Source organism: Amia ocellicauda, chromosome 20 (genome assembly GCF_036373705.1).
Source record: "Amia ocellicauda isolate fAmiCal2 chromosome 20, fAmiCal2.hap1, whole genome shotgun sequence".
NCBI lineage: Eukaryota > Metazoa > Chordata > Actinopteri > Amiiformes > Amiidae > Amia > Amia ocellicauda.
Window position 1 is genome coordinate 5,303,109 of NC_089869.1, and position 22,378 is coordinate 5,325,486.

Here is a 22,378-nt window from a genome sequence, read left to right on the forward strand (position 1 = left end):
ATTATAACTTTTTTTTATTTCCAGTCTACTACTACGTTAGTTAAAACTAAAGACGGACGTAGTGTTTGTCATTTTATGTGAACTTTTCTAACCACAAATATACAATTCTCTCTTGTGTGCCTCGGACAGTGTTAAGTGTGGCTTCATCCTCTCTCTACCCATGTTTATTGCAGCTTGGCTCTTAAACACATGAGGTCTACTCATGTTGTCAGATACCACAAGATTGATTACCATCTTAGGACAGAACCCCCACTCTTCACATTGACCAATCTGGGTTCTGCAGCCAGCAACTAACTGCATCAATGTAAGCACTCCTTTCAAGATGGTTAATTAGGAGGAGGGAGGGGGGGGGTCTCAGGTGGTTTTTGTGGTTCATTCTGAAAGCAATTAAAGATATTTATAGCAAATCTCTTAATTGTATCCCTCTCACTGGCCTTGGGTAGGGGCTAACTTTGCTGAACGCATGTTCTTTAAACTTACCCAGAGTTACTGGAAAATGCTTTGGCAAGCATCTTAGAATTATATATGTGGTATTCATCCCAGAACAATGTGATCACAAAGCATTTTTCCCTCACAGATGATATTTCCTCTAGGTTACAAATGTCCGTCTTTACAGAATAAAGTGCCAGAGAGCATAACGCATAAGCACTGCATTTGTAAAATTGTATTTCACACTAGACTTTGAATTTCATCTGGATCCAACATTATTGCATTTGATGATCTGATTTTGTTTATTATTATTTTCAGTGGAGAGCAGAGAGGCAGAACTATAGTTTGTCATCTGGTGTGGGATGCTTAAGTGAATCAAATCCTTCAGTAGCCACAAACCTGAACAGGGTATATTCGAATGCTGATAGCGGTTTATAAGGTTATAGCGTCCCTCAACGGCAGAAGTAGGGATCGTTGCCTACAATATAACCTTAAAAATTGATACGAAATGCATGCAAACGAGGCTCACAGATGTATGCACTTCCTTTTGCTGCTTTAGCCCTTGGTGATCTAATCTGTCAATGTTGTGACCATAACCCCCGCCCGCAGTTGATGTGCGTATCGATGCAGGCTGGATGAAGATCGCAGTCACTGGGATGCCAGTGACGTTAATACAAAACAAAAAAAACTATCTGTCTCCTGGAATATCTGTAACAGACTCACATTGCAGGACTGGAGGGGGGAGACGTCAATAGCTCTAAACAGTTTGACCTATGGAGCTTACTTGGCTGATGCATTAGCAAAAACAAAATCCAGGATAGGTTAGAAGGTGGTTGTGGAGTGCTCTCTGTGTGTATAGTATGTCATCAGCTTGTCAGCCCTTAAAAGTTGACATGGAAGGACTAAGGCCAGTGTCTTTACTCTCTTGACAAGTCGATTTTTCCCTCTTTGAAGGCTCCCTTGACATATAAACAGCGCGAGGGAATGTCGGCTTCATTCCTTAGCACAAATGTATATTTATGTATGTATGTCACATTGCAGAATTCTTGGTACACCGTCCAAACTGTTTCTATTATTAAGAGACCAGTTTGTAGCAATAGCCTAGTAATGTAGTCATTTTTGGCAACATAACAGACAATAAAAGATAAGTCAATACACATTCCAGGATCTCCTTTAATTTATCTGCCCATCAGAGTTCTGTTTATCCGGCTTTTAGTACGATCGAATGTGTGTGTTAATAATTTAAAAGCCTTATGTTTTCAACACAACAATCTGAAGTTGGACAAATCTGAACAAATAACATCCAGTCAGCTCTGCCCTTAGCATCATCACACTCCTTCAAGTTCAATTAACAACAATGTAAATCCAAGGCACAGCAACTGATTTTCTTATAAATAGCAAAGTAGATTTCTGGAGAGCCTCTTTGTTGATTAAGCATGTTTCAATAAGGCATGGAAATGAAATTAGAAAGTATGATGTGTCCACCCCAACCACTCCAATTGTTCCCATACGTCCGGTCATAATCTTGTTTCTAGTAATACTTCTCGTATGGAAAATCAGACACAACAAAAATCCAGATACTAACCTCTTCAGTCCTGAAGTGGCTTATCGAGCTTTAACAAGTTGCATACAAATCAAGCAATGCAATTTTGTACAAATTCTGTAAAAGCTTAAAATGAACGGAGCACCTGAGAAGTCTGAGAACATTATACAGTCCAAGATGGGAGTGAGCAGACTTACCCAAGATCCTTAGCTGTGCGACCGCCCCGTGCAGCCCAAAGAACATCCAGAGTGGCCGGGAGTTGTCCACACACACCTGCATCCCAGCATTGGTGCCGTTGTGGCTCAAGATGACCTCTCCTTCCTGATTGACCAGGAAGCCCAGGATGTCTCCGCTCTGGAGGGGGGTGGGCACCCTGCAGACGGCCCAGAACTCCTTGCGGTCCACAAGGGATTCTGGGTTGTACGGCAGGTCGCTGGGCCGCAGCACGCTGGGGTCACAAGAAGTCACACCGTAGGAGAGCGAGCCAGAGCGGGCCGTGCTGGATTTGGTAATCTTGATGAAGATGGTCTCGCCGATGCGCAGCGGCCTGTTGGTGAACACCAGAGTCCGTTCCTCGCGGGAGTGCTCGGAGCGTGCCACCGTCTGCTCGTCCAAGGTCTTTATGTGCGCTCCCCGCAGCTGGTGAAAGTGCAGGTCGCTGTCCAGGTGGGAGGGCAGCAGGTGGGATTGCTGTGAGTTCTGCGAGTTCTGGGGGATGGGGCAGGCAGCCGATGTGAGATGCAGATGCTCATCCTGTAGGTTCAGGTCGCACAGGCTGACTGACAGCCGGGCTTCCTCCGTCTCCCGCCGCAGAGACGATCTCCGCACTGCTGTGAAGGAGCGTGGACGCAGGCAGTCTGGCGGCACAATCTCGCTGTCTGCCAGGGGTGAGTGGAGAGGGCAAGAGGGTGAGAGAAAGAGAGACATACAGGGCTCACAGTTAAGAGTATAGTGACACACACCCGTTTTGAAAGTGACATTTCTCTTGCAGCTTCTAACTAAATCTAAGATAGTGGTTTCCAACCCAGATCGTCCCAATTTGGTTAGTCTTGTAGGTCACCTTAAATCACTAATCTCTGAAGTATTGAGACCACATGTTTATAATTGATCACTTCAATTAATTAAGTCATAGAGCACTGAAGGGTGTGCAGGTGCTCCAAATTATCACACTGTTACTGAACTTACTGAAACACCTGCCTTCTTGACCGGAATGAAATGTTTCCACCATTTAAAGGTGATCTTTGAAACCAGCTGTATTGGGATGAACCAGCGATGTAGGAGATCCCTGAATTGTCTACTTCAGAACAAACATGGTTTGCAATTCCACTGAAAGGAAGAATTATTAAATGTACTTTAAAGAGCTCTCCACTGTAAAGTCATGTGTAATAAATAAATAAGCTTAGAATTTTAAATATATATATATAAAACCTGAATCTGAAATCTGAAGCATAAATTGTTCCATTATGTTTAAGGATCTTAATTTCCCCCCATTTCAATCCTAATTAAATACATGAAATTATTCATTTAAAAAACATCATAACTCTCATGCATTTTGGATTAACCACACAAAGATATCATCTGTTTTAGTGTATTACAGAATTATTAGATACATTCGGATATCTTTTATATATTCATATATTTAGATATGCTTAAACTGATTACATTCTTTTTGCCGACTTCATGTTCAGCCAGAAGGAACTAAAAGTCTTGACAACAGCTTTATTATGATGATGATGATAATGATTATTATATTTTTGAAAGGTTTTCGGTCTCCAATTTTTGAGTATTCCTATAGAGCCAAGAATTACATTATCACTACTAATAGAAGGTCAGCAGTTATTGAAATGCTATTTCACCAGAACTGAGCACTTACAATGTGCTGAACTCAGATTTGGCTCTGTACAGCAGTATCTCTCAATCTACATTCAGACTTGGTGACGTGTGTGTGTGTGTGTGTGTGTGTGTGTGTGTGTTTAGCTGAATATGAATCGCCATGCTTTTAAATAGTAGATTAGAAATCCTAGTGCCAGGCAACACAGCAAGAGCCTGTGTTTTGTGTTTATACAGGGAAGCAGCTATATTTACCTGAGCGAAACTATGTGCTTAATTACTTATTATATACATGACAGGAGCTGAGCGCGTGCAGTGCAGCCATCTGAAACCCGTTTGTTGCCACTGTGTAAAAATAGGGCACCGTGGCCTGAGAAAGGAATGGTCAACCAAGAAGGTTACAGTATCCCCTTTCTCTTTGCCACTTTCAGCTGCCTAAAAATAGCTCCTCAGAACTCAATTAGGTAAAAAGTGTATGTGAGGACGGTATAATACTACGTCCCCTGTAGAAGCAACATGTACATTGAAAGCAGACATTAATTTATTTTACTTATGTTTTTAAACATACATGTATACACAATCATCTCTGTGTTCTTGTGGCTTTCGGACAGCAACTGAAAATAACAGCTCTAAATGTGGGATTCCAGGGATGTGCTAAAATTAACTTGCCATCAGAGACTAGTGATCGCAACCTGCTGTTCTAACAAGCGATTGAAAGGCATCATTGTGCACAGTCAGAGGTTGACCATTTAAACTGCAACATGTATCTCAAAAGGACCACCTATAAGTAGTTCTGAAAATATTATAATTAGTCCATTGGCCCTGACCTGGGATTAGTAACAATGCCAAAACTCTATATTGTTTTTCCCAGAATGGCAGAAGTTTCACAATACAGGACTATGTGATCCACTCCATAGTAGGCCAATACTACAGGCTCCTTAGTAATTAATTATCAGTCAATTAAATAATTATAGACTAGGCTGTGCCAAAATCCTGTAAAGGTAGTTGATAAACTCTGGTTCAAACTCTGAAATGCTTTTCATGCTTTGTCAGGTTTAAAAACAAAAGCAAGTCACCCAAATGAAATAAAAGTGCGCACACACACAAAAAAAAATCTACTTTGATCCAAATTGGTAAGATTCCACCGTTCAATTATGTAACAATGTGGGAGTGTTTATTTTGTTGTAATTACAGTATCCACACAATTCTATTGCAAAAACGAAGGTATCCAAGTAGAACAAACACACCAGTCTTGAGCAGGGAGAACAAGGTCTGCTGAGGAGAAATGTTATTGTGACAGGTTGGTACTGGTCAGGGTGCCTCTTATCTAAAGCTCTACATAATCTCAGGATCATCCTAATGGTGGTCACCAAGGCGATTATGTTACAACAAACCAACAGACAGTCTGTGTTCAGCTATATATTTATGCAGGGTGTATGTGAATTTGGCAGACACTGACTGTGCTTTTTGGGAAAACAAAGCCTATTTTGACATTATTAATCTATTGTAAGCATTTTTTTAATGAAACTATCCATATCCATAGCACATTATTATGATTAATTTGTAAACAGGGTGGGAGGTATAAAATTCAAAGCATTCGCTGTCTTTCATGAAATCAGAAACCTGCTCGCACTGCCCACGTATTATTTTCTCGGGCATCTCTTAGTTTGAAAAACACATAACCCAGCCTATCTCACCTAGAGGCAATGTATTTTAAAATTACAACCCAAGCAGATGGTATCATAAACAGGTCAAATAAGGGATTATTCACTTTCGATTTTTGAACTTGAGCTTGCCAAGTACTGTACACTTCAAAGAAAAAAATCATATCTGCAGCTTTGTTGCCGAGATCACAAGGGCATTAGAAAAGGCACAGCTCAGAGGCAATTCGATAGACAGACTCCAATGCAGGCCCCGTACAGAGACTCCCCAGTTTTATCTAGTGGGATCATGGGTACTCTTGATGAATCAAACCTCTACAACATGACTCTGAAACATGATCTATTGAGCCGAGGCTCTTGTGGTAACAGATTCCCCTTCTCCCATGTTTCTCTGTTTTCCATGAAACCTGACCCTCTAGCAAATGGCAGTGGTACAGTATGTTATTTAAATCGGGTTCCTGGTGCCTGCGGCCTGTAAGATGGGAGAAAGCAGCAAATGCTATCTAGCAGGACCTTTGCAAGAAGAATAAATCAGTGATGGATAATAAAAGGAGTTTATAGCATTTAGCCTCCATTTTCCACTTTCAGATCAGTTATTTCTCCCTCTAGTGTTGGTTGAGAAAAAATTAATAAAATGGCAATTAGCTTTCAGTCACCATTATTTTTTCTGGCTTGCCCCTTCAGCTCACTTCAGAGATTTTATTCTCCTGTTTCAGGACATGTTGATGAATACAATTTACGTAACACCTGGGACCTCACACCTGAGTTTGTATACACTCAAGGGTCAATAAGAATAAATAAGAATTAAAAAATATATTGCGTTATTACATTAATTTCTTGAGAGTATGAAACATACTTGTGTCAAATTGCAAATCACAAGTCCCAGTACTTGAAGGTGACTCTTTGTTTACCAGCCTCTTTTCTCTATCCAAAGATAGAAAATCCACCCAATTTGCTGGAGGCAGGGGGGTTAAGGTTGATATAATTTTGCTGCCCTGTATCAACATGCTTCTCCTCCTTGAAATCTCGGTTAAAGGATTAAGACCCTTGTTAACTATATTTTAAAATAATGTTCACAATGGGTTTAACGGGTATAGACGGGGGTGGCTTTGAACAGAAATCTGCTGATATTTTACACTTGACTAGGCTATGACGCACGCTTAAAGACTATCTCCTCAAAGGGCTTCACTCTATGTCCTCTCGTATTGGCATTCCTTCTCAGTTGTGTCTAACCTTATAAGCGCTATTAGATTTTCAAATAAACAATTCCATCAATCAGATAGCAATGGGTGTCATGGCAATGACATAAAGTAATCAATTTGCCTACTTCCTGCTCCCCTGAGCAATAGGCCCAATGGTGTTTGATTAGCCTAGAAACTTATGCTGGGTCACTGAAGCTGCATTTGTTGAGGTAGCCCAGCTTGGGGGAAAGTCTCGCATGAACTTTGATTGCGAATGTGAACTTTGGCGATAAACGCTATGGGAAAGGCCATGAACAGACAGGCTGCTGTGTCTGCAGTCCTGCAAGCTGTTGTAGGATCTTAAGCTGTGAAACGGCACGATGGCATGTATTCAGCCAAGAAGCTCTGAGCTCCTATTAGTGGTATCACTTCCTGCCAACATCCCAGCGCAGATTTGTCTATAAGACTGTACTGTAGACTCTCTTCTAGGCCTTTTAAATCAAAGCCACCTGCTTAATATACCTTCCGCTGCCGAGTTCGCACTGCTGGTGCTCAGCGTTGATGTCATTCTGTCCGTGATGTCAGTGCAATGTGCAGTGAATGTGGTGTCTGGGCATTGTAAAAGAGAAATTCCTTGTGCTGATGCTATATTTACTTTACATTAGAGCCATGCAAGCTAATGTATCCCCCTCAACACAAAACAGTGTTAAATATCATTAAGATCTAAATAGGTTGGTGGGGAATAAAATAACTAAGCAATGATAGTAAAGTGACCCTTACTGATGCTTATTAAACCTGAAATTTGACTCTGTGTCATGTTTTCCCACAGAAAAATTCCACAGCACAGGAAAACTGGGAATGAAGTGAGAACATTACATTCCCAAACTAGGTAATTGCAGTTTTCCTTCATATTGTTCCCATTGTATTTGTAAAAATCCTTCAATTAAATTCTTGAACTCCTGTGCTTTTTTCTACCACTTTGTCCTTCTCGGAGGGAATACAGCCACCACAATAAAAGCAAGCTGCATTACTTTTTCAATCAACTGAAAACTGTGTACACTCCTACATTCTTGAACTGGTAAACAGTTTTTGATTTATTAAAAAAAAAAACGCACAGGCACACACACAGCTGCAGACAAATCTAAAAGAATAAGATATCAACCTCGACTTTTGCCCAATTTACTTACGATCCTTTTTGACCCGATAATCAATCCTCAGACTACAAAACAAATCTCACTTTGCGCACACGTTTCCTTATATGGAGTTGTTGTTCACCAAAATCTGAGCTGAAATGATTGTCGAATGATGGTCTAAATTCAGTTAGGGAACCATACCAGATGACTGCCCTCTGTGTGCGCCCCGGCTCTGCAAAGGCCTTTGTAATAAACAAACTGCTGATTCCTGACTCCAGACACTGACTTTGTTTGTTAAAGGAAAATATTTGTACACTGTCATTTACAAGCTTAACAACATAAAATAGTTTCCCCTGGAGAGGGTACAGTGTGAGAAGAGCATAAGGATAGCAAAGGAAACAAAAGATGAAAATTAAAAAGATATCTACACATCTTTGAAGTAGCACTGAAACAGACATGATTTTCTGACACATTAATGGACATTTTATATAATAACCTGTGCTTTACTACTATTACAGCTATAGTTATTGCTTAAATGGGTTCTCTTTTGTGAATTGCACATTGTGTTCACTCCCAATTACATTTGGTTTGATTCCAGGCATAACTTTGATGCAGGCATATTGGAATCAAATAAGGACTGATGTAGCAGGCCTTTTTCATGTTCTATATATATTTCACACTAAATATAGGGTTCCATTGTATTACGCCTTATGCAGTAGAAACTCTGAACCAAAGTATTTGATTTCTTATATAAAACGTTACATAACTCAAGCCTGGTGCACGGTTTAGGCGAAGACTAAGATAGAGAGGTCACAAACTTCTCAAGTGCTTTGGTTTTTGTCTGTCTTCTTTACTTCATCTGAAAATAACACTATTGAAATATTACTTTCATAACTGCTTTGACATTTAAAAAGCAAAATCTGAGGAGGGTAGAAATACTCATTCACCATCTGACATCTGGTTTTCTTATACTAGCCCTAGGACAAGTATAGAATTGAGTTTGGTAGCAATCCCACATCCAGTTCATCTCTCTACTGATACAGGTGGGGCACCCCCATCAAACTAGATGACAAATGAGAGGTTTGTAAGCCTGCTACATTATCATCATTCATATCCTGTACATAAGGATCAACAGGATTTGTAAGCTTAGCCTGAAACCATTTTTTTATGACGCGTTTAACCCAACATTTCGGTGTCGTAGTTACATTTACTTAATTGAATTTTGCCTTTGAATTCACTTTTTTTTGCAATCAGATTGTTTACACCTCTGATATTGCCAATCTGTTTTTTCGTAACTATGACTGGCAGCAGTAAATAAACGTTTCTATTTTATTCACTTTGCAAACTGAAGTCAGATATAACATTTACAAGCAGACTTTTTCTAGATCAGTGACAGGCAATGAATATAGTTTGGTGTTTTTGGCAGACCAGGTGGTAGTGGGGGGGCAGCCTCAGTGTTGCCAATGCCTTGGTGCCATGACTGATTTTGAAAAGCTGGCATGAATAGTGATGCCAGCTGCTGTACTCTAATTACTGACTGCCTGCTGAACTTGGGCTTGCAGGATTAAGCGTTTTTGAGTTGCATGCTTGTAGACTTGGTGCATATGAACTGTCCCCTTTCAGAAAGGCAAAATCGAATAATTTTCAATGTCAGGAGACAGAAACCCCAAATCCAGTCATGTTGGATCAAATGCATTTGAAAAGGAACTAAAGGTGCTTTGTGTAGATTTCTGAATTTTTAAAGATTAACTAAAATTTTTCATATTCAAATATTCTGCCTGCTTTGCAAATTAGTTGAAACTCTATGCTTAATATTTAAAGAAAATGGGTGCTTAGAGTTCAGCTTACAGTCTGAACAGAATGCAAGGACATACACTTCCAACTTCTCTTCATTGCTCTTGGACGATTCATTTAACATTCAAAAGACAACCAGGGTCCTCACCTTAATTTGGAAACATCTACACCTACGGAATCTATAATTGTCAAAGCTGCCTGATCATAGTTGTAATTTAAATAGTGCTGAGCAAAAATCATTTGTGGGTCATATCACTCAGACTTTTAAAAAGATACAATACTAGTATAAAAAACACTGCATGATTTACGGTAAAATAAATAAATATGAGCATTATTATTTAATGTTATGTTTGCTGAGTGGCAACTGACCTCCACAAGGTCATCCCTCTTGAGTGAGGGGGATTTACATTAAGTCCCCCAAGCTTGCAGGGCTCAGCTTAGAGTTCATTTGTAGTGAGGAGGGGGTATTGGGAGATGCACATCTGCGAGCTTTATAGGGGTGGCCGTGCAGACAAGATTGGGGGCCGTGAAGTGTTTGTGGAAAATTCTGGCAGCAGCCAAGTGAAGGGACCTGTCTGTGGGGCACATCAGGTGCAGCCTTGCATTCACTGGCCCCCTGCCAGTCGCCTTTTTATGGTAAGATTTTAGAGGGAAGCATGTGAGAGAGAGAGGCAACACATGGGCCAGTCTCAACCTGGGCTTCCTTTACCAAAAGACAGTCACTGTGGCCAGCCAAGAAAATCGGGCTCACGAAGAGGAAATTGAGTTAATGTGGAAGTTTGTTGAAGAACAGGGCTCTTGTGTTTGCTGCAGAGGTGTGTGCTTGGCACAGTCACAGCGTCAAGAGAAAAAGAGCTCCATGACAGCTTTAGAGCAGTCCGATCAAATCCAGTAACACCAACAGCTGGTGATGCATTTGTACAGTCAGCACCTCCTAGCCTTAGGCAGGTATTAGGCATTAATTACTTAATCGTAAGGTACTTAGATTAAGGCTGCCATCTCCCTTCTCATCAGCTGCTCATCCACAGTGTGGCCAATAGGCTGATTATTTGCATTAGAATGCAGAACATAAGAAGCCACTTTTTTGTAATAAATGAATCAATTATCAGATTACTGGTGGCAGGTTAGATGGACTTTTTATAAACCTATCGAGTGAAAGAAACAGCTGCAAAGTTAGAAGCTGCTGGATGTGCAGCACGTCAATGCCACAGAAGGAGGGTGTAAGCAGAATGCAAAGGAATCTGACTAAGCAAATACACCACTACTCAAACGGTTACGCAGGCTCTATATAATGCAGATCAAGTTGCAGTAAAACAAGTGGACTGACTGTTTTGGTACAGTATTAGAAATCAACAATAAAAAAAACACAATAAATATATATAAAGTGGCGAGCGGTCATAGGTAAGCAGCTCTTGGCCAGAAGCAATTCAAATGACGAGAGTGTAGCCTACATAATATCAATTGAATTTGCATTATATTATTCTCATCTTTATCTTTATCTTATCATTATAATTTCTCTTACTCTCATGTCATATAAGTATGTTTTCTTCCCACTTTTTCTCCTCAAATAACTAGGAGCTCCTTTCATTTTATGATGACAGCACTACACTCTGTGCGAACGGTGTCTGGGGTTAATCTTGCTTTGCGCATGCGTCCCGTGTGTCTCCAAGTCGGTGTGTTACAGGTGCTCATCAGCCCCATGACGTGCACACTCTTGAGCTGGCTGGAGAGCTGCGTGTGGAAACGCCTGTTTAGGCACCACGCATGTGCACTGTCAACTAGTTCATCAATCACATGACAGCGCCGCAGTTCTGTGTGACCAAAATAACGGCATGTAGGCCACTGTGCACGTGTCCAATGTAGTGTTGTCACAAGCATGCAGCACCTATCAAACACTGTAAGGTATTTTTTCTACTTCAAATGGCCTAGCATTAAGTTTTCTACTTCAGCAAAACGCACCAAGGCTTTGAATGATATTGTTTAGAGATGTTTCCCCAGAGCCGCCTCTACAAAAGGTCCCGTTTGGTAAACACTCCAAAAGTAAAGCGCACCAAGTTTCTACCATCACATCAAAAGGAACCCATTTCCAATGGGAAGAAAACCTGGAGAACTGACGACAAAGCATAGCAGGATGTACTTAATTTTCAACTATTAAGGTAGGAAGTGGACTATTTTGTTGGCTGCCGAGGCCGTTGTGTGCCATTATTCATATTTGAATGAAGTATTTCAAATTATATGTATAATATATTTTTGTTTTATGGCTTGATTCATTTTGCTGGTTACCAACTTTGTAATGATTGTTTTCAAGTGTGCATCTCCGCTTACGTCAATAATCTGTACACTCCTCTTGCGTCTTGCACTTCATTTAAGTAATGCACGCCTGTAACAGATTTAAATTGGTATGAGTATTTTAATTGCTGTTTCATAAGCACCCATACATTTACACTCTTCAGCCTGACACTTGAGCTAAAAGATACCATGGATGTGTGATTGTGCGTCTGAAGGAATGGCAAAAGGGTAAAAGTTCACAAATGAGAAATTCATATTGCTTGACCACTCATTCCTAATGTATTAAGCTCTTAGACTTAAGTTTAGGATGAACAGGACTGAAACAGGACCACAAGTGAGAGAGGGTGGAACTGATTCACCTGTTGCACAGGTCTTAAAAAAGAATTGTTTTATTACAGAAACTCACTTTCCTTCCCTTACACTTGCTTTCAAATCATTTTCTGTAATATTTTGTTGGAAAGACAGTCAACCAGTGCCCAACACATTTATGAATGCAGTTAAATGACAGAATACAAAATAGCTGGTGTAGGAAATGGTGTAAACTTTCTCTCTCTCTACCAAACCAGGCTGTTAATCCTTACAGTGAGCATTTTGGTCTTGCTACCACCTCAGATTCACATCTTACATCATGAGCACATCATGTACCTTCTATGGCTTTCATGAGATGGAAACCATCCGGGAGGGAGAGGGTCAACTGCATCTTCTCAATTCCCCCAATTGTAGTGTCAGTATTCTTTGTATAAATGTAACACTTCTGATCGGTTTGGTATTTGATATGCCTGAAAATCCAGTGTGAAGAAACCGAGGCACACGTTTCTGAACAATCTGTAATGAGCTCTTCGTGGTAGTGAAGCAGAATGGGCGCACAGCTGTCCAGTGTGCCCCTGCACGGCTCCCTCAGTGCAGCACACTGGCGGCTTAATTGTTCACATGCCATTAGCAACACAGTGCATTTGTAATCTTTCCTTCCTCCTTGATGAAGTTCAAAATGGTAAACACTGCATGCATGCATACACTCTTGTGTTTTATCAGTTGCAGTTTTATCCTGCAACGTTTAACAAAAATCCATACACATTTGGAAACACAAATTCTAAATATGTCTGGATGTCGGGCAGTGTGTTCATTAGGCCTACATTTACAATCACTTTAAATGTTGGGGTAAGTCCTGGCTCTTACCAAGCTTCCCTCATATTCCTATTTCCTGCATCTGAGTAATTCATTATTATGTCTACCAATGAAAAATGAGGATGGTTAGCCAACCTTTGTGGCAATGTAAAAAGCTCCCCTATGATTCCCTCTGATCACAAACACATTTTGTCAATTATAAGTGTCTTGTTTGTGGTCAAGGCAATCTTGAGGAGAAACCCCAGTGAAACTCCCTGTGCTTTCGATCGATCGTGCATATTTCCACCATCTGAAAGCATTTATTTTATTTTATTTTATTTTATTTTTCTGAGTGCCTAAATTAAGAAAGTACAAATCGGAGCTCTCTTGACTCCTGGCTGACAGGAGGTTTAATGATTTAAATTATTATTTAATTGTGTTTCTGTAAGATATCGGCAAAATGCTGCAATCATGAGAGATGTGAATTGCTACACACAGACCGTTTTGCTAATCAGTTAAGCATGTTGGGGTCAGCTGTAATAAATCTTTGACAAATATACAGCAATGTTGCCAACTGCTTGTAAATATATATATATATATATATATATATATATATATATATATATATATATATATATATATATATATATATTTTAAACAACGCTATATTATCTATCATACATATCTATCTATCCCATACTTATATTACTAGCTATGAATAAGTATTGTAATCTATTTAATGCATATTTAACTTGTTTATAAAAGCAAGATGTACTAAGGATTATTGTCTGCTTGAATTACTGCCCCTTGGAGCGAAATGTCCACAAGCCATAGCATGAACAGCTGTATTTTCAAGTCCTTTTAAAAAAATAAAACATAATTCCCTCCATGTATGATGAATGTTAATGAATGTGCATTTATACATCTTTCAGATAAAGATGTATTACTCAGCAATATAATTATGCCAAACAGAACAGATGTAACCAAGATAAATGAGCTCGGAAAGAGTCCATCTCCTTTTCGGGTCCCTTAGGTTATAATAACAGAAAAACAGTAAATGCTCCTAAGGCACTCTCCCAGCATGGCCTTAGAAAGATTTAAAGAGATCACATATTATCCAAGCAAATGTCACAGTGCTGAAATAAAACTATTTGCTATCTGACAAGCTTTTAAAACCCAAAAATGGAAAGAGCATCTTCAGAAATGTCAACTTAAGTGTAAATACATATCTTTAAAGCTCTACAATATATTTAAATATAACACCCCTTACAATATTTCAATGGCTTTTAATTCATATTATTGTCTAATAAGTTTCTCGTGGTCTATTTATTTTATTTGCCTTTTTAATGTTTTGATTATTTTTAACTTGGATTTTAACGGCTATTATAGAAGGAGCAGTGAACTGACAGTGTTTGGGTACATTTATTCATTAGCTATTAGGATACATTACAGGTCATAACAGGTATAATTAAGTTAAATAGCCAAATCAAATTACAAAAAATGAAATGTAGGCCTATTACTTTAATGAGTTTGTCCACCAAGCCCTCGATCTAGGCAATATCAATTGAATACAGCCATGACTGGGTTATCTGTAAAACCATACAATCTTAGTCCAAATCCCAGGTCCGTATATTAGCCAAACATTTATAATGTGGAGACGCTTAGGTCAGTTCCTGCTGTTGCTACAGTAAGCATGTCTTTCTAGTTGAATATTCAATTTTCACATATGCTTTGGCACATGACTATAACTGTTCTTCCTTCCAGTTTATTGTTTTTGGAAGTTACAGTGCTAAGCATCAATACTTTAATTAGTAGTATTAAGTTGAAATTGTTTGCTTTCACAAAGTCAGACCCTTCAGGCCCATCAAATACCATCATCAATCAAACCTAATTGCAGGAATAAGAGAAGTGTCTTTTTTTTTTTTTTTAGAATAACATAAATGTTCTGAAGAAATGCACCTAATGGTCCAGAAGACTTTGAATCATTCACATGAGCTGCCAGAAGTCAGCAAATCTGGGGTGATTACTACAGAATAAATTGTTACATATGTTCACATTGTATAAAACTGAAACAGACGTGGCGATTTCCCAATGCACAAGAAAGTAGATCTCCTCAAACACCTACTATTTATATACCTTAATTCCATCTGATAATCTATATACTTATTCATTAGACTAATTTTATTATGTCCCTGTTCTGTACTACTTTGGAAATCGTATTAAAAATAATAATCCCACCATACAAAAAGTGCATACAGTCAGCAATCTATACATTATTCAAGTTCATACCCTTGACATCCTGCAAGAGTATCATTGCGTATGATAAAATGTATTCAACGCTATGTGAGCTTCAGAACTTGCCGTCTCTCTCCTTCTTGCCACGTTTTACTTCTTAAAGCTTGGTTTAAAATTGGTCGTGGCGAAGGTCTGGCCAATGTGAAAGCAATCAGTAACCTAAAATGCTGTATTTAACAGCATCACATAGCATTCATTAGGATTCTACAAAGTGAGTACAATCCTCTTTGGATGGCATGAATGATATTAAATTGATCGTTAATAGATGCTGAGGAAGTAATTGAACAAGAGCTCCTGTCTGGCTGTCTCATCATAAAGTGAATCAAATCAGAAGTACGTCTGCCTCTCCCATTTATAATGTTGTCTGCAGAAATAACGCGTCTAAATGGAAAGCTAGAATTCTATATAACCTTACATTGTTTCTTATTTATATTCAAACTCAGTTTTTATTATGACATTTAAAAGAAATTGACTCATACTGACATACCACCATGACCCCCCGCACAAGCCTGCAGTTTCTGATATCCACACACACAAGCACTTTTTCAGAGACATGCATCGTTAAACTGGTTTCTGTATTGTTCAAAAATGCAAAACGGTGGAGGTGTACTGCCAGCTGTGGAAGGAAAACATCCATTGCTGTCAAAGTGAGGACTTAAGGACAGGCAGCCAGTGTCCGTGTGGCTGGTTTGATTGCAGAACCAGGATCCCTTAGCTGACTCCCATCCTTGCAGTTCTTAGCAAATATTCACAGCTCCAAATTCAGCCTGCATTTTACCTGCTTTTCACCCAGAGATCTCCGAGCTGGTAAGCTGCTCTGCAGGAGAAGGCTTTTGCTGGTCATGCCATTCATTCCTTTGGAAGCAACTTGTATATCTCTGTTCATGAAGTCACTGCCATTTTAGGGTACAGATAATCCATACACAATTGTCATTCTCCACTTGGAATGAAACTATGCATCTGCAAACAAAGCCTTTATAGCCCTGAATAAGATGGGAACCAATTTACCACAGGATGAGTTCTAGGAGGTGATGTGCAATTCTCAGTGATCTGATATAATGGCTGCAAATGCACAATCCATTAATGTGGCTTGTAGGCAAGCACCTGGTGTGCGAATATGTGTAGACTATTCAAGCCAAGAGGCCATATAACTGGGTGAGAGGACCAGACAACCTGTAATCCTCTCTGACAGATCCCATACTTCACTTTCTAAAGCACATGCCACGTGAGGAAACGGCAGGTCATGCTTGTGTTGAACCTTGTGTGTAGTGGACCCGAGTAGCAGGTCACCATGTTGAAATTGCTCAAAACATGATGTGAAATGACTCTCTGGATCTCAGTACAGTGAGTCAGTACTGTACCGTAGTGTGCAGTTCATTAAGGCCTCGATCATATTTCTCAGCCTGGCATCAACAAACCATAAGGCATGTGTCTGATTGAGCACATGTGTTTTTTATTCGTGCTGGCGTGTTTCACATTTCCCGTTTTTTGACTAAATTGACACTTTTATGAGCTTCTAATTGACAGCCCCACAGCCAAACGGACATGTTGTCAGTGATGAAGCGATCCTTCTGCAGCTCTCTCAAACAGATCTAAACAAAACCTCCGCTCTCTGCTACCCTCATCCATCACACTTGGCACGGCTATAACATTCGCACGAAAAGTTGTGCCTGTTTTTTATGTAACAAAACCATCACACCTATAAGAAAATACATTCCACAATCACTGGTGATATTCTTATAAATAAACAAAATAGGCTATGAAGAATGAAAAGCAAGTTACTCATTTAAAAAAAAAAAAAAAAAAAGTGATGAGTACAGGCATTCTGGACCCCAGAAAATGTACTGATATTTATTTGGATGGGTTATTTTTAATCTTTTTAGCTGCGCATTGAAACATTGTACTGGTTGTTCTCCACTAAATTACAAGCTTAACTGCAGAAAAAGCTAAAGCTGCACAGATTTGGCATATGTGATATTATATGTGACAGAAAGCAGCTAGTGATGCAACAATTGTTTATCAAACTGCACAGTTGCATTGCTGGCTTTGAGGCCCTGAGGACAGTTGCATTTTGCCCAGATTAATTTAAAAAAAATGTTCAATAGCAAAATATAAGAACAAATCCAACTGCAATGTGTGTTTTTTGTAGTGTAACAGCGATGGCGCGCACACATTGACTGACTGAGTTGTGTTTTTAGCTTTGAACATGATTGTTGTTTCATTCCACATGTGCTGAATATATGGTTTCCCACTAGGCCTGTATTTTTAGTCCATCGACTTTATGCCTTCTTGAACATTATGAAATCATCCAAATAATTATGGACCACGTAGAGATGTGTAAAAGGAACATCTATGTATACAGTATTTATGTATGGCATCTCTCCTTGGAAAAATGGCCAATATATTGAAATGTCTGTCCTGATTCCTCTGGGTCAGGACCATTATAGTATTATATATATATATATATATATATATATATATATATATATATATTAAAATGAACAGAGAAGTCCCTCAAGTAACTCCTCTGCTCAACAGCATGTGAACTATTCTGTGACAGCTGTCTGCGTGAGAAGAGACTGACACAGGCAGCCTAGATACCATCCCTGTTACGCACTGGACTAATGTGGCTGCTCTATTAAGCCCTCTAATACTGTATCCCACTGCATTAACTTACAGAAACAGTGCAATCTTATTTCAGTTGGGAGAGCCAATAAAAAATACCAATAAGGAATGACATGGGAGAATCAAGAGAACCTCAGATTATGCCTGTGTAAATAACAAATGAGAGAGAGATGGTTATATAAAGAGTAACTTTAAAGCAGGTCATGACCTTTGACTATCTGGTGCCTGTTATTCACAGGATCAGCCACTTCAGCGTGTGCTGTCAGTTTTGTCGGCAGGCGGTGAACACAGTCCCCCCTTGCTGATTTTCCTTCAACAGTGCATTAGGTTATTGCTTAATATGCTCCTTACTGGTTCCTACCCTTGACCTCCTCTACAACTCCATATAGAGAACCATAATGAGTCAGCCAACAAGGGACCAGAATGTAATTCCTTATGGCAGAACAGTGGCTATAACCATAAATGTTTATTTTTGTCATCTAGTGCACAAACCAGTGCATTTGAGATTTCTTCACAGAGTCCACAAACAGACAGCTTTCCAGAGGGATTGCCCTAACCAGTACGGCAGAGCTAACCTGCCGTGACATGTGCACAACATCCCAGAATAAATTAAGCAAATGTGGAAGGTAATGCAGGCAACTGTTACCAGGCAGGCACCCACAGGAACCCTTATGGAGTCGGACAGATAGCAGCCTTGATCAGAATAGGAAGTGAAGGTTGCGCTGGAGGTTTTGTGCATGTGAGATGTTTGTCAGGTGTGGGTTGGGGGAGCAAGGGCGGTTTAACGGGGCGAGCTCAAGCAAACTGGTCTGCGCTGGCTCCGATTAGAATGAAAGCAAACGTAGGCAAAACAGTTGCATGATATAACATGATTAAAGCTCAGAAATATGTACTTCTGATGCATCCAACAGTATCTGGATCCCTGCACCCGTTATCTGTGACAGGGCAATAAGGTTATTCCCCAACAGGAACCATTGTATTCCTGTAGGTTCACACACATCTTTCACATCCACAATGCAGGAATGACTGAAGCGATTGTATCTTAATGGCATTAAACTGACATCACAAATGAGAAATATCCACCTATCTACATTCACCTTAAATAATACCTTGATAATTGTATTGACATAGCTTTACATCTCATATTCAATGTATACAAACAAACATGTTTGCTAACATTGTAGTGGCGGTAAAAACATGACCTTTTTTTCCCCTTTAGGTTTACCTTATACAGCCATACTGTATCTGATATGAAATAAAGCATCTGAAGAGTGATTATAAATAGACAGCTGTGATTGGAAAGAATCACTGATTCATTAAGGGAAATTAAACATCCCCGTCACAAGCTTTGTGATTTCTTTCTGAGATTTTCTATCCATAGCCTATATTTAACCACTTTACAGATTCCCAACTCCTTTTTGCTATAGTGCTTTTTTTGTATGTACTGAAGATGCAACCTGGTTTAGTGTGTGTGTATATATGTATAGATATATATAGATGTCATTTTCAGACGTAGTTTGAATATGGCGTCTGAGGCATTTATTTTTGTTTAACTATACAGAATACAGAAAAGGAAACAATTGCTGTGCGATCACATGAAGTTCCATTAATTCAATCAGGGCTGTACATGGTCTGTGTTAAAATCCATGTAACACATTCACATTGGATTTATTTGGTTTCCTATTTTGTATCTGTTTCTCAGAACCCTCTTTTTAACATTAATGCAGCTATAGATAAATGTACACAGTCAATAGCAGTTCATGAAAATTGGGTTGATGGTAATATAATATTCATATAATATACATATATTTGCTTTGTGAAATGTTACAGTAGCAGACAGATGTAGTAATTTGTTTTGTTTAAATGACTTATTTGATAGCTACTACCAAGATAAAGCTACTGAATTTCATATTTTAATTGTCTTTACATTCTAAATAAATATTAACCAAAGGAAACTGACCAAGAAGCCCTGATCATCTGAACAAGTTCTGACTTGATCGGAGAAATTTCAGTTATTGCAAATCTCAGCCAGTCATCAGACCAGCTCTATGGCTGTGACATACATTGTCGACTTGAATGATTATGCTCCCAAGCCCTGCAAATCAACCAATCGTAAAATGTGTTGTTGCATTTGTGTCCAAGATGGCTTTGTGCATTGGCTACTGAGGAGAAGCCATTGAGCACTGTACCTGTGCATGTACAATTAAAGAAAGATTAAATACAACTAGTTTGTGATAACACAGCATTATTACTGTCTTGACAAATAAGAAAAGCAGATTGATGGCACAGTTCACGGTTCTGCCAGTTTTTCTCTTCTACTACCTGTAAGCCATACACATCCTTTTACAGAACAATCTGCAGTTTAACCGATTTTTTTGCAAAGTATGATTCATTAACAAGGACATGTGTTCCTGTACAAGAGAATACAGTCCTCTGAATGATTCAACAGATGAAAATGGTGCACATTAAAGTTAGAATAATGAATTATCCAAAATAATTTTAAAAATGGTTCAACTGACTTTAATTGACACAATCTACAACTACAGTAGCAAAACCACAAGTTATGTATAAACCATAACATTTCCGTCTGGTAAGAGCAAAATTATATCACCATATATATGAATGGCTATATGAGTTTGTGTAGGTATGCGTGTGTGTGTGTGTGTGTATATGAGTAATACATTACATTCAAGTTGATTTATTCACTGTGCCCTCTCATATTCACGTGGTTGTGTGTTAGTAACCCCTACAGTCAGTAGGACTCTTGGGAAAAATCACTTCAGCATAGGTGGGAACAAGCTACAGAAATTAGTCTTTAAAATCGCTGAGGTATTGTTTTAACCTGAGCCTACATGACTTTTAAATATCTGCTGTGTGTAACCTCCAGTAAGTGTCCTGTACTGTATGGGCAAAGAGTACAGTACATTTCCATTCTGGTCTCTCCTCTGTGACCTAGTATCAGAACATTTTCAGAGTGCATGACCAACATAGGAGTTGTTTATTAGATTCTGTTGATATTTGTAATGCCTACTTAAATTCAAACATGCTTGGGTGTTGCCCCAAGCACAATAAGTACAATTTTAGGCTCGACGTTTTCTGTCATTGTTTCTCGACCAGTCTGTCGAGGAACTAAAGCCTTGCAGAGTATGTCACCACTTCAGCCTGTGCCTGTGGGGCCAGTGAACTTTAAATAGTGAGACTTGGCGCGCCCCAGCATTGCACACGGAACATCCCTCCATGATACGGGAGAGACGTCGCAGTCCATTGGCACATTCTGAAATTAGGTTAAATGGAGTTATCTATAGAACATGTGACTCTGGCCTATTTTTACCAAGAGGGATGACAACATGAATTCCCTAGAGAGTACTGGGATTCTTGGCTAAAAATTCCTGAGCCATTTTTGAAGCCATTATTATTAGAACAAATCGCACCACCCAGACTCGCAGACACACTGCCACAAACCAAACAAATGACAGAGTCCCCTGTAGAAACAGAAGGGGGCTCCTCATTGTTTAGTATGGGTCTGGTTTCCACCTGTAAATTGATTCCCTCTCTTATGACTGGAGATATGCCGATCTGGATAGGTGAGTCCATTCATTCCGATCTCTCTGGGAGGTCGTCTGCATAACAAGCACCTGCCTTGATGGAGTGCGGTCATGAACAGAGACATACTAAGTAACTCAGTAACTAAGGAACCATTCTGAGAAACGAATCCAATTCATAACTGATGTTTCTCCAAAGTATATACATGATTCTGACCTGATAATTCACGGGTCAGGGTGCAGAAAATGACTTCTGCTTTCTCTATTCAGTGTTTTGCTTGACTGGTTTGGTTTTGCATCAAATAAGCCAGATTGGGTTAAACAACGAGGAGACTGGGGTTGAATAGAAGGCAGCAACTACAAAACAATGGCTTGCACTATATGTTGTCCCCTGAAAAGTGTCATCTTTTGACTGCCACACCATTGGTTTCTATAAAGTTGCAGTCACTTTACAGTTTTCTCCAGGCAAAATCAGAGTTTAACCAACTATGAAAAAACATAATTAATAAATCGGTAGAGTTGAATGAGCAATAATTATTAAACTAAAGAAGCGTATAAAATGTTTTCAAATGATTACAACTGTACATTAGTTACTAACTAACACACTATTAATTGCTGCCATGATGCCTTTCATACCCAGACTTATGTCAGTCACACTATTTGCAAATGAATATGGAAAACCTGTCACAGCTATCTGCTCCTTTACTCAACAATAGTTTATGGTGTATTATTTATTTTTCTGTGTGTGTAGGTGTATGTCTCCTATGTTTCCTAGTCAGTAACCTATTGGATCAGGTCTAAAACTAACATGTCTATTTTAATGTTGCTGTTTACAACTAACGTAATCAGAAGCCAGAGCCGAGAAGCTGCTTTCTAAGTGAAGCACTCTTAAGGAGTGGATGCTTCAGTGCACCGTTTCAATTTTTTGCCCAGTTAAACAAGGACCTTCCAA

The 22,378-nt window shown here is 39.2% G+C and overlaps 1 protein-coding gene across 1 annotated transcript in view; it reads right to left on the reverse strand.

Moving 5' to 3' along the window:
- The window catches only part of neurl1aa (neuralized E3 ubiquitin protein ligase 1Aa), a 46,706-nt gene that overhangs the window by 11,513 nt on the left and 12,815 nt on the right, over positions 1–22,378 (reverse strand). Inside the window, exon 4 of the mRNA XM_066693167.1 lies at positions 2,170–2,850. Coding sequence (XP_066549264.1) covers positions 2,170–2,850 — 681 coding nt within the window. The remainder of the gene's footprint in view (positions 1–2,169; positions 2,851–22,378) is intronic.